Genomic DNA, 13,917 nt, shown 5'->3' with positions numbered 1-13,917 from the left:
AGTCCACCATCAGGAGAACACTGAACAACAATGGTGTGCATGGCAGGCTTGCAAGGAGAAAGCCACTGCTCTCCAAAAAGCACATTGCTGCTCATCTGCAGTTTGCTAAAGATTATATGGACAAGCCAGAAGGCTATTGGAAGTATGTTTTGTGGATGGATGAGACCAAAATAGAACTTTTTGGTTTAAATGAAAAGCGTTATGTTTGAAGAAAGGAAAACACTGCATTCCTGCATAAGAACCTTATCCCATCTGTGAAACATGGTGGTGGTAGTGTCATGGTTTAGGCCTGTTTTGCTGCATCTGGGCCAGGACAGCTTGCCATCATTGATGGAACAATGAATTCTGAATTATGTCAGAGAATTCTAAAGGAAAATGTCAGGATATCTGTCCATGAACTGAATCTCAAGAGAAGGTGGGTCATGCAGCAAGACAGCGACCCTAAGCACACAAGTCGTTTTACCGAAGGTTAAAGAAAAATAAAGTTAATGTTTTGGAATGGCCAAGTCAAAGTCCTGACCTTAATCCCATCGGAATGATGTGGAAGGACCTGAAGCAAGCAGCTAATGTGAGAAAACCCACCAACATCCCAGAGTTGAAGCTGTTCTGTATGGAGGAATGGGCTAAAATTGTGCAGGACTGATCAATGGTTACTGGAAATGTTTAGTTGCAGTTATTGCTGCACAGGGGGGTCACACCAGATACTGAAAGCAAAGGTTCTCATACTTTTGCCACTCACAAATAGGTAATATTGGATCATTTTCCTCAATAAAAACATGACCAAGTGTAATATTTTTGTGTCATTTGTTTAACTGGGTTCTCTTTATCTTATTTTAGGACATGTGAAAATCTGACGTTTTGGGTCATATTTATGCAGAAATATAGGAAATTCTAAAGGGTTCATCATGTTGGCATTAACCATGTTAGTATTCTGGAGTAAACTACCTTCATTAACCATGTTAGTATTCTGGAGTAAACTACCTTCATTAACCATGTTAGTATTCTGGAGTAAACTACCTTCATTAACCATGTTAGTATTCTGGAGTAAACTACCTTCATTAACCATGTTATTATTCTGGAGTAAACTACCTTCACTAACCATGTTAGTATTCTGGAGTAAACTACCTTCATTAACCATGTTAGTATTCTGGAGTAAACTACCTTCACTAACCATGTTATTATTCTGGAGTAAACTACCTTCATTAACCATGTTAGTATTCTGGAGTAAACTACCTTCATTAACCATGTTAGTATTCTGGAGTAAACTACCTTCATTAACCATGTTAGTATTCTGGAGTAAACTGCCTTCATTAACCATGTTATTATTCTGGAGTAAACTACCTTCACTAACCATGTTAGTATTCTGGAGTAAACTACCTTCATTAACCATGTTATTATTCTGGAGTAAACTACCTTCACTAATCATGTTAGTATTCTGGAGTAAACTACCTTCATTAACCATGTTATTATTCTGGAGTAAACTACCTTCACTAATCATGTTAGTATTCTGGAGTAAACTACCTTCACTAACCATGTTAGTATTCTGGAGTAAACTACCTTCATTAACCATGTTATTATTCTGGAGTAAACTACCTTCACTAATCATGTTAGTATTCTGGAGTAAACTACCTTCACTAACCATGTTAGTATTCTGGAGTAAACTACCTTCATTAACCATGTTATTATTCTGGAGTAAACTACCTTCACTAACCATGTTAGTATTCTGGAGTAAACTAACTTCATTAACCATGTTATTATTCTGGAGTAAACTACCTTCACTAATCATGTTAGTATTCTGGAGTAAACTACCTTCACTAACCATGTTAGTATTCTGGAGTAAACTACCTTCATTAACCATGTTATTATTCTGGAGTAAACTACCTTCACTAACCATGTTAGTTCTTTGCTCTTGCTTCCTCTCTCTGTCTTCTGTTAAATGACTGAGTGTTTCTCTCGTTCATGTTTTAGTCAAGTGCCTCTGTGTTGATTGGTTTTAGCTGTGCTGATTTTTTGGTGAGTCAAGGCAGAAGACTGTTTTTTTTTGTTTTTGTTTTTTTTTTCCTTCAAACCAAAGCACTGACAATATATTGTAGCGTTTGTGTTTAGAACATGAGCTTTTAAAATGCATCTTCTCTGCCAATCTCACCCCATTTCTCTTCCACTGTCTTCCTCTCCATCTGTCTTTTTGCAGAAGACTACAAGTCTGAGTTAAGGGAGCAGTTGCCACTGATTGCAGGTTCAGCAGCAGCTGCTGTGGTCTTCATTGTGTCTCTAGTGGCCATTTCTATAGTCTGCAGCAGGTAAGAAAACCATCATCATTTTTGTCATCATCATCATCATTGTCATAATTATCCATGAAGGTCCATGTGCATCTGTACTGAAAATGAATGGTAACAAGCTAACATTGCTAAAATGAATGGTAACAAGCTAACATTGCTACAATGAATGGTAACAAGCTAACATTGCTAAAATGAATGGTAACAAGCTAACATTACTGAAAATGAGTGGTAACAAGCTAACATTGCTAAAATGAATGGTAACAAGCTAACATTGCTACAATGAATGGTAACAAGCTAACATTGCTAAAATGAATGGTAACAAGCTAACATTGCTAAAATGAATGGTAACAAGCTAACATTACTGAAAATGAGTGGTAACAAGCTAACATTGCTAAAATGAATGGTAACAAGCTAACATTGCTAAAATGAATGGTAACAAGCTAACATTGCTACAATGAATGGTAACAAGCTAACATTGCTAAAATGAATGGTAACAAGCTAACATTGCTACAATGAATGGTAACAGGCTAACATTGCTACAATGAATGGTAACAAGCTAACATTGCTAAAATGAGTGGTAACAAGCTAACATTGCTAAAATGAGTGGTAACAAGCTAACATTGCTACAATGAATGGTAACAAGCTAACATTGCTAAAATGAATGGTAACAAGCTAACATTGCTACAATGAATGGTAACAAGCTAACATTGCTAAAATGAATGGTAACAAGCTAACATTGCTAAAATGACTGGTAACAAGCTATCATTGCTAAAATGAATGGTAACAAGCTAACATTGCTAAAATGAATGGTAACAAGCTAACATTACTGAAAATGAGTGGTAACAAGCTAACATTGCTAAAATGAATGGTAACAAGCTAACATTGCTAAAATGAATGGTAACAAGCTAACATTACTGAAAATGAGTGGTAACAAGCTAACATTGCTACAATGAATGGTAACAAGCTAACATTGCTAAAATGAATGGTAACAAGCTAACATTACTGAAAATGAGTGGTAACAAGCTAACATTGCTACAATGAATGGTAACAAGCTAACATTGCTACAATGAATGGTAACAAGCTAACATTGCTAAAATGAATGGTAACAAGCTAACATTACTGAAAATGAGTGGTAACAAGCTAACATTGCTACAATGAATGGTAACAAGCTAACATTGCTAAAATGAATGGTAACAAGCTAACATTGCTAAAATGAATGGTAACAAGCTAACATTGCTACAATGAATGGTAACAAGCTAACATTGCTAAAATGACTGGTAACAAGCTAACATTTGCTAAAATGAATGGTAACAAGCTAACATTGCTAAAATGAGTGGTAACAAGCTAACATTGCTAAAATGAATGGTAACAAGCTAACATTGCTAAAATGAATGGTAACAAGCTAACATTGCTACAATGAATGGTAACAAGCTAACATTGCTAAAATGAGTGGTAACAAACTAACATTGCTAAAATGAATGGTAACAAGCTAACATTGCTAAAATGAATGGTAACAAGCTAACATTGCTAAAATGAATGGTAACAAGCTAACATTACTGAAAATGAATGGTAACAAGCTAACATTGCTACAATGAATGGTAACAAGCTAACATTACTGAAAATGAATGGTAACAAGCTAACGTTGCTAAAATGAATGGTAACAAGCTAACGTTGCTACAATGAATGGTAACAAGCTAACATTGCTAAAATGAATGGTAACAAGCTAACATTGCTAAAATGACTGGTAACAAGCTATCATTGCTAAAATGAATGGTAACAAGCTAACATTGCTAAAATGAATGGTAACAAGCTAACATTACTGAAAATGAGTGGTAACAAGCTAACATTGCTAAAATGAATGGTAACAAGCTAACATTGCTAAAATGAATGGTAACAAGCTAACATTACTGAAAATGAGTGGTAACAAGCTAACATTGCTACAATGAATGGTAACAAGCTAACATTGCTAAAATGAATGGTAACAAGCTAACATTACTGAAAATGAGTGGTAACAAGCTAACATTGCTACAATGAATGGTAACAAGCTAACATTGCTACAATGAATGGTAACAAGCTAACATTGCTAAAATGAATGGTAACAAGCTAACATTGCTAAAATGAATGGTAACAAGCTAACATTACTGAAAATGAGTGGTAACAAGCTAACATTGCTACAATGAATGGTAACAAGCTAACATTGCGAAAATGAATGGTGACAAGCTAACATTGCTAAAATGAATGGTAACAAGCTAACATTGCTAAAATGAATGGTAACAAGCTAACATTACTGAAAATGAGTGGTAACAAGCTAACATTGCTACAATGAATGGTAACAAGCTAACATTGCTACAATGAATGGTAACAAGCTAACATTGCTAAAATGAATGGTAACAAGCTAACATTGCTACAATGAATGGTAACAAGCTAACATTGCTAAAATGAGTGGTAACAAGCTAACATTGCTAAAGTGAATGATAACAAGCTAACATTGCTAAAATGAATGGTAACAAGCTAACATTACTGAAAATGAGTGGTAACAAGCTAACATTGCGAAAATGAATGGTAACAAGCTAACATTGCTACAATGAATGGTAACAAGCTAACATTGCTAAAATGAGTGGTAACAAGCTAACATTGCTAAAGTGAATGATAACAAGCTAACATTGCTACAATGAATGGTAACAAGCTAACATTGCTACAATGAATGGTAACAAGCTAACATTGCTACAATGAATGGTAACAAGCTAACATTGCGAAAATGAATGGTAACAAGCTAACATTGCGAAAATGAGTGGTAACAAGCTAACATTGCTAAAGTGAATGATAACAAGCTAACATTGCTACAATGAATGGTAACAAGCTAACATTGCGAAAATGAATGGTAACAAGCTAACATTACTGAAAATAAAAGCTAATTAATAAAAGCTAATTAATAAAAGCTAATTAATAAAAAAGCTAATAAAAGTTATTCCTAATAATATCCCCTATGTTAGCTGCTAGCTTTCATCCTTTGATGGCCATGTTAACTCTTTTGAGCAGACTGGATAAACTTGGTGCTGAGAGGTGTTCTGTTATTCAGTGTTAGCTTTCAGACTGAGTGGATAAACACACTGTCTCTCACACACAGTTATTTCACAATATTTAACACTAATCTTTACAGTAAAAGCTGTCATTTTATTGGGAAATCAGGCATGCTTGAGATATTCTGTGCAAAAATAACACAAAACATGGGGAAAAAATATATTGGCTTATGTTTTACTTTTATCATTTTACATTTTCAAAAATTCCATATGAAAATATACAGTAAATTACCAGCTACTGATTTGCATTACTTTTATCGCTGTTATGTAAAAAATACATATTGCATTTGAATAACAAATTACTGTAAGTGTGCATCCGAATAACAGCTACATCACAGTAATCTTAAAAATGTTTTCTTATTACTTCAAACTCTTATTTCAAGAAACCAAGGGCAGCTTAGTCAAGTCAAGTCAGCTTTATTGTCGATACTACAATATGTACAGGACATACAGTGTACTGAAATTGCGTTACTCTCAAACCCCATGGTGTAGCAATAACATTAAATAGACGGTAAACAGAAAAGTGTGACTTAAAAACCTGTAAAAATAAACATTAATTGTAGAAAAATAGAATAAGAAAAGAATAAGAAGGTCCTGAAATGAGCACTGGCATGACATAAGGCACATACAGATTAAGGTCTGTGGGTATGAACAGTAGTGCAGTTAGAATGAGCTTATGGACCAGTTAAAGTGACGAGTGCATAACAAAGTCCCTGAGAATGTCGGAGTTCAGTGTTGAGTAGGGGGCAGTTTATTGTTCTATAATATGGGCCCTTTATGAAAATTTATAGTGTAGTTTCAGTTTATTAGATTTTTTTTTTTTTTACTTCTGAATGGTGGTGTGTATATATATTTTCTCTGTCTGACTCTCTTTTTCTCTCCTTCTCCCTCGCAGGAAGCGTGCCTACACTAAGGAGGCAGTGTACAGTGACAAGCTCCAGCACTACAGTACAGGCACAGGTGAGGGTTATTCCACTTCTCCATCACAGCACACAAAAGAAACCCTTCATCCATCCATCGCTGAATTCGTTCCATCCCCGTCCTCATGACAGTGATGGACAGTTTTCAGTTATAATCATCTCTCCGCGCGAGCACGAGGGAGCCGGCCAGTCAGTAAAAGTCGCAAAGCTCTGTCTGAAGGGAACGAGGGAGAATGTAGATAGCAGTGAAAAGGAGAGAGCGAGCAAGTGAATGAGAAGGAGAGATTTGAAGCGTGGTAGGAGAGCCAGGAGGGACGTATCGAAGCGGAGGAGAGGAGCGAGGGATCATTCCAGAGCAGTGCGTTTTGTATAATCTGACAGTGAAAGTCTTTTCACTTCGGCTGCCCTCAAACAGTGAAAAAAGGCTCTGACTCATTAGAGTCCATGAAATAAATCTCTCTCTCTCTCTCTCTCTCTCTCTCTCTCTCTCTCTCTCTCTCTCTGATTCTCATTCTCTCTCTCTCTCTCTGATTCTCTCTTTCTCTCGCTCTCTCACGCTCTCTCTCTGATTCTATGTCTGTCTCTCTCTGATTCTCTCTCTCTCTCTCTCTCTCTCTCTCTGACTCTCTCTCTCTTCCTCTCTCTCTCTTCCTCTCTCTCTCTCTCTCTCTCTCTCTCTCTCTCTCTCTCTCTTTCTCTATGACTCTCTCTCTCTCTCTCTCTCTCTCTCTCTTATACAAAGTTTGGTTGAAGGCAACCCTTGAGAAACTTTATATAATGAATGTGGTGGAGGGGGAAAAAATATGATGATATTTTTTGATATGATATGACAAACAACCCTGCATATCAAATGAGCAATTTAGGGAGAATAAATGACTCCGCTTTTATGTCTTCAAAAAGACATATGAAGTTATATGAAGCATTTGAAATTAAGTATGATATTAAGAGTCTTTAGAATAACAAGGAATATTTTCTAGCTTTGAATATGATGAAACACTATTAGTAACTGGAATGTCAACATCCTGAGCTCTGCATAATTAACTCTGTAAATTGTGAAGTCATTATTAGCCTAGCGCTCGCTATTCCCACAGCTGCTGTAATAGCCTTTTCATGCACTTTACTTTGAGCAGTGTTGCTCTGTGTATTATTTTTTACTCATGTTGTTTTTCTTCCTTGTTCTTTTTTACACATATAAACCCACAATTTGACCAACTTTTTTAAAACATTTAACTCACCATAGTCTCTACACACACAGGCCTTTCACATTTTCCACATTACTATGTGTTCACTTTATTTTTACCCATGTTTCGCTACCTGTGTTGTTGTTTACTAACCAAGTTAGCTTTTATCCATCCTTATGTTACCATCAGCTTTCATCCACATTTTTTACCCATGTTACCTTTTATCCACATTCCTTTTTCACTTTTAGCTTTTATCCACATTCCTTTTTCACTTTTAGCTTTTATCCACATTCCTTTTTCACTTTTAGCTTTTATCTACATTCCTTTTTCACCTTTATCCTCATTTTTTACCCATGTTATCTGTTATCTGCATTCTCTTTTTACCCATGTCAGCTTTTATCTACATTCTCTTTTTACCCATGTTGGCTTTTATCCACATTCCTTTTTCACTTTTATCCTCATTTTTACCCATGTTATCTGTTATCTACATTCTCTTTTTACCCATGTTGGCTTTTATCTACATTCTCTTTTTACCCATGTTGGCTTTTATCCACATTTTTTACCCAAGTTTGGTTTTATAAACATTGCTTTTACCCATGTTGGCTTTTATCCACATTCTTTTTTTATATGTTAGCTTTTATCCACATTTTTACCCAAGTTTGGTTTTATAAACATTGCTTTTACCCATGTTTTACTTTTTTCATATTTTTTTTTACCCATGCTCATTTTTTACTCCTTTTTTTCCTATTTAAACTTACCAGCATGTATATAAGTTAGAAAAGTTAGTTAGGAAGTAACTAAGTTAAGTTGAAAAATAGGTTAGTTGCTCTTTTAGTTTACCTTTAACTTTATTAGTGTATATCAGTCTGTAGAATATAGTGTATATCAGTCTGTTTAGTAGAATATCAGTCTGTCATATGCAGTCATATGCAAAAGCTTGGGTGTCCCTAGTCAGGTGAAATGTTTTGTTGGTTTTGTGCACCATTTCTGTTTATTTCCTGTAGCATACTGGAAAAAAATATTAAATACAAAATGTGCTACAACTTTTGCAAAGACCACATTTTTATTTTTCCCCCAAATATGTTAAATTCCGCAAACAGACAGTAATTGTGCATTAAAATGTGCTGACATTTGTTCCGTGTAGAGGATGTTCACGTAATTTCACTTAGAACATCAACAAAGCATGTCATTTGACCTGTGGCGCCCAAACTTCTGCACTGAACTGTATACTCTCCAATGTTGGAAAGCGATCAGGGTTTGCTTACAGTGTGTGTGTGTGGTGTAAATATTGTCCAGACTTTGTGGGTTCCGGTGGGTTTTGGTGGCTTCCTCCATGCTGCTGAGAGCCATGGCAGAATATGTCCGTGGTTTGACAGCTGCGGAAACATCTTGTAGTCAAACTGCTTATGTGCTGACACACTGTGTGCACTTTAATGGTCTCACAGAGTCCCACATCCTTTTTGGTGGACTCAGTCACCTTCACTTTTTCTGGAAGTGAGGCACATACACAGGGCCAAAGAGTCGCACCGAGGCATTAGAATGCACTACTTGACCCTGGTGACACCTTCCCAGATGGACACTACATACACACTCTTAGTCTCTCTCTCACACACAACACTCTCTCTCTCACTGTTAAATTTAAATGAATGGTAATGTTCGTCAGGGCTCGTTTAAGTGCTCCAGATGTTGCCGTGTGACAGGTCTCCACAGACAGTGTGTCAGGAGCCGGAGCATCACCTGCTCACCACAGCAACGTGTCTGGGCGGTCTGCCAGGTTCTGGGCCAAACACCATCAGTCCTCATAGTTATTCACACTTCATTTGTTTCGACACGCACACACAAAAAATTGAGAATATTTTTATGTGAATAAAATACATCAACACATTTGTTGCATTGAAAGTTAAAATTTTGTTGATGTAATATGTATGAAATATACACCCATCAGGGATAACATTATGACCACATCCTTGTTTCCACACTCACTGTTCATTTGATCAGCTCCACTTACTGTATAGCTGCACTTTGTAGTTCTACAGTTACAGACTGTAGTCCATCTGTTTCTCTGATACTTAGTTACCCCCCTTTTACCCTCTTCTTCAGTGGTCAGGACCCCATAGACCCTCACAGAGCAGATACTATTTGGGTGGTGGATCATTCTCAGCACTGCAGCAACACTGATGTGGTGGTGTTGTGTTAGTATGTGTTGTGCTGGTATGAGTGGTTCGGACACAGCAGTGTTTTACAGTACTCTTTGTGTCACTCAATGTTCTGCAAATGAATATTTGGGCTTAAAAGTTTAATACACTATGCAGGTATCAACCTTCTACTTCATAAATCTGTATATACAGTGTATTACAAAAGTGAGTACACCCCTCACATTTCTGCAGATATTTAAGTTTATCTTTCATCTTTTCAACACTGACAAAATGACACTTTGACACAATGAAAAGTCGTCTGTGTGCAGCTTATATAACAGTGTAAATTTATTCTTCCCTCAAAATAACTCAATATACAGCCATTAATGTCTAAACCACCGGCAACAAAAGTGAGTACACCCCTAAGAGACTACACCCCTAAATGTCCAAATTGAGCACTGCTTCTCATTTTCCCTCCAAAATGTCATGTGACTCATTATTGTTACTAGGTCTCAGTTGTGCATAGGGAGCAGGTGTGTTCAAATTTGTAGTACAGCTCTCGCACGCTCTCATACTGGTCACTGAAAGTTCCAACATGGCACCTAATGGCAAAGAACTCTTTGAGGATCTTAAAAGACGAATTGTTGCACTACATGAAGATGTCCAAGGCTACAAGATTGCCAACACCCTGAAAATGAGCTGCAGCATAGTGGCCAAGATCATCCAGCGTATTAAAAGAGAAGGGTCCACTCAGAACAGACCTCGTGGTGGTCGTCCAAGGAACCTGAGTGCACCTGTCTTTGAAAGATAGGCGCAGGAGTGCTATCAGCATTGCTGCAGAGATTGAAGAGGTGGGGGTCAGCCTGTCAGTGCACACTACATCAAATTGGTCTACATGGCTGTCACCCCAGAAGGAAGCCGCCTCTGAAGTCTGTACACAAGAAAGCCCGCAAACAGTTTGCTGAAGACATGTCAACAAGGGACATGGATTACTGGAACCATGTCCTATGGTCTGATGAGACCAAGATTAATTTGTTTGGTTCAGATGGTCTCAAGCATGTGTGTCGGCAATCAGGTGAGGTGTACAAAGATAAGTGTGTCATGCCTACAGTCAAGCATGGTGGTGGGAATGTCATGGTCTGGGGCTGCATCAGTGCAGCAGGTGTTGGGGAGTTACATTTCATTGATGGACACATGAACTCCAATATGTACTGTGAAATACTGAAGCAGAGCATGATCCCCCTCCCTCCAGAAACTGGGTCACAGGGCAGTGTTTCAGCATGATAATGACCCCAAACACACCTCTAAGATGACAGCTGCTTTATTGAAGAGGCTGAGGGTAAAGGTGATGGACTGGCCAAGCATGCCTCCAGACCTAAACCCAATAGAACATTGGGGCATCCTCAAGTGGAAGGTGGAGGAGCGCAAAGTCTCGAATATCCACCAGCTCCGTGACGTCGTCATGGAGGAGTGGAAAAGCACTCCAGTGGCAACCTGTGAAGCTCTGGTAAACTCCATGCCCAGGAGAGTTAAGGCAGTTCTGGAAAATAATGATGACCACACAAAATATTGACACTTCAGGAACTGTCTCTTAGGGGTGTACTCACTTTTGTTGCTGGTGGTTTAGACATTAATGGCTGTATATTGAGTTATTTTGAGGGAAGAATAAATTTACACTGTTATATAAGCCGCACACAGACTGCTTTTCATTGTGTCAAAGTGTCATTTTGTCAGTGTTGTCCCATGAAAAGATAAACTTAAATATCTGCAGAAATGTGAGGGGTGTACTTACTTCTGGGATACACTGTAACTCCACCCATACTTTTTCATAACAAATTATGTAAGACACATTATCTGGTTTAGACGAAAATGAATATTATTGGCTGGTTAATTTCAGCACAATGAATTAAGCATTCTTGAATTTTGTGCTGTAAAAGTGAATGGTTTAATATCTTCTGAAGCAAAGCATTGCTGCAGCACTTTACATGAACGAGGATGACGAGCATTTATAACTTTCCACTCAAACAGTTGCTTGGACCCCTTAATTGCTTCTTAACACCTTTCTGAATGTAGCAAATCCTTTGTAAGTGCCTTCAAAAACAGTTATTCAACATGCATTCACTATGGCACCTGCAGAATAGCCACATCTGTAACTAGACAAAAGCTGTCAATATAAAAGCCCACATTTTGAGCCACAATAACAGGTTTCTCTAGAGTTTTGGCCTTGTTCTTAATGCTCCGGTCTTGTTCATTACTGGTAAATGGAGGTTAAAAGCTTTAAAGTAAATCAATAGTCTATTCAATGCTGCTTCTTGCTTTATTATTATTCTATGAAATATGTCTGGGCTCTTAAGATAACGTAACATTATATTAAACATTCATAGATAACTCAGAATCCAGACGGTCAACTCAATGGTCACATTAGTGGTGTGCTCTCTAGCCTTTGGCAAGTACTGTAAAACACCGCTCTCCCTTTTACACACATTTGTTTTCAATCAAACCATTATAAATGAAATTCATCACTGGGAAATAAATCAGCAATAACCTAACGCATAAAATACCATCACAAGTAGTAATTCAGGTTTCCAAGCATTATTTGTGACTGCATAGAATCAGTATTTGATATTTGTGATTATTTTCACCCTAAGGTTTTTCTTAGCCTGTCTGGTGATTATATTTATCCAGTTGCTTATCCAGTGATTTGCATTTGTTAAGGAGTTTGGCTGAGGTGTGGCAAATTTTAGTAAATTTCCCAGAATGTTATGTTATTTTGTCTTTGTGGAGCATTAAGCTCCACCCTTATCCCTCCCTCCACCATTATCCCCTACTTCGAGCTCCACCTTCACAAGTCATTGGGCTGGTTTATTTCATACTCAGTTTGATCCTACCTTAATTAGTCTACAAAACTATCCACATTTAGCCCAAAATCTCATTGTTATCCTCAGATGTTCTCATTACGAGATCACATCTGGCCCAGAGAGACTAGAAAGTGCATTGACATTGTGACCTGCTGTTTGATTTTCTCATGCATCCATAATCCTTATGCCCTGTATGACATTTGAACTATAATCATGTACAGACTGGACTTGTACCCCCTGTGTAATATTTTTGCCTCCTTAATTCCATTTTTGTCTTTATTTTGGTTTATCACCCCAGGTTCAGTCAAGCTAATCATACAGCTCGAACCTGTTCATTAAAAAAAAAAAAAAATGTAATTCCTTTCATCTAACGTATACCCTCGGGAACAAAGTGACTTGAAATTGATGTGGAAAAGAAAAAGAACACCTGCAATGAAACAGAAATAAGATTCCTTGTAAAATATTGATTTAAAGCTATCGCCTGCTGTCGTCAGTGCCAAGCTTGGTAATGCTGCATACCCACAATGCACTCTGGCTCCATAAGGAATGACAATTTAATAGTTGGGAAAATAGTCTCTCATTATACCTGGGAAAGCAGAGTGGAATATTCAATCTAAATGGTATTTATGAAATTGAAGTGCACTCAGGAATGAGCCAAGTATGGAATGAATAGCTGTAAATTCATTTTAGTTTATGGAGAAATCTTCAGGCTCTGCGATGACTGACTGCTGAGGCTGTGACTTATTTCTATGATAATTTTATGGGTAAATGAAACGATGCAGTTTTACTTAGCTGGTAAAGAATTTTAAGCAATATTACATTGATTGTATTAATGCAGAAACATATCTAGATTCCCTAAAGTGTCACCATTATTTGAAGGTCCTAACTTAAGGGCTAAAATATAGCCAGGCATGGCCTACTCATAAGCATGCTTACATATGAGTTATCATGGTTTTATGGAGTTCTTATGAAGAAAACCTTGACTGTAGTGTCACCCCTTTAACCTGCTAGCAAGTTCTATATATAAATGTTTATATAAGATTATGTCAACAGCACCATCTTTAAAGAATAAATGTGTTGTAAATTTTTTAAGCAGGAAACTTGAACTATAGTGTTAAACCTTTAGACCATTCAACAAGTTATTTGTATATTTATTAATATATTAACAATTCAAGTATCTATATACATTAAAAGCAGCTTGTATGTGTTATCAGCACTGTAAAAAACAGCTTGTTAGGTCAACCTAAAAGATGACTTCATGTGGTAACAAGCGACTGAACTAATTTTACTCAACTCAAAAATTTACATTGACTGAATTTATTATTTATTCACAGTATTTATTTAGGTTGAATAATACTACTTAATTTACTTGCTACTGCATGACAATTTTTTCAGTTTCAACTGAAATAATGCATTTTTTACAGTGTATTTCAAGCTTGTTTATTTTATAAAAGTCTCTTCAGC

General features: G+C 36.9%; 1 protein-coding gene across 2 annotated transcripts in view; it reads left to right on the top strand.

The window, feature by feature from the left end:
• Nucleotides 1-13,917, top strand: part of LOC108430182 (ephrin type-B receptor 1) — a 406,692-nt gene that overhangs the window by 316,145 nt on the left and 76,630 nt on the right. For both annotated transcript variants that reach the window (XM_017702512.2, XM_017702510.2), the window contains exons 9-10: nt 2,192-2,300; nt 6,255-6,319. In XM_017702512.2, coding sequence (XP_017558001.1) covers nt 2,192-2,300; nt 6,255-6,319 — 174 coding nt within the window. The remainder of the gene's footprint in view (nt 1-2,191; nt 2,301-6,254; nt 6,320-13,917) is intronic.

The sequence above is a fragment of the Pygocentrus nattereri genome, chromosome 19, assembly GCF_015220715.1.
Source record: "Pygocentrus nattereri isolate fPygNat1 chromosome 19, fPygNat1.pri, whole genome shotgun sequence".
In the NCBI taxonomy this organism is placed as follows: Eukaryota; Metazoa; Chordata; class Actinopteri; order Characiformes; family Serrasalmidae; genus Pygocentrus; species Pygocentrus nattereri.
Note: the sequence above shows the minus strand (reverse complement) of the source record. Positions and strands in the feature narration are given on the sequence as shown.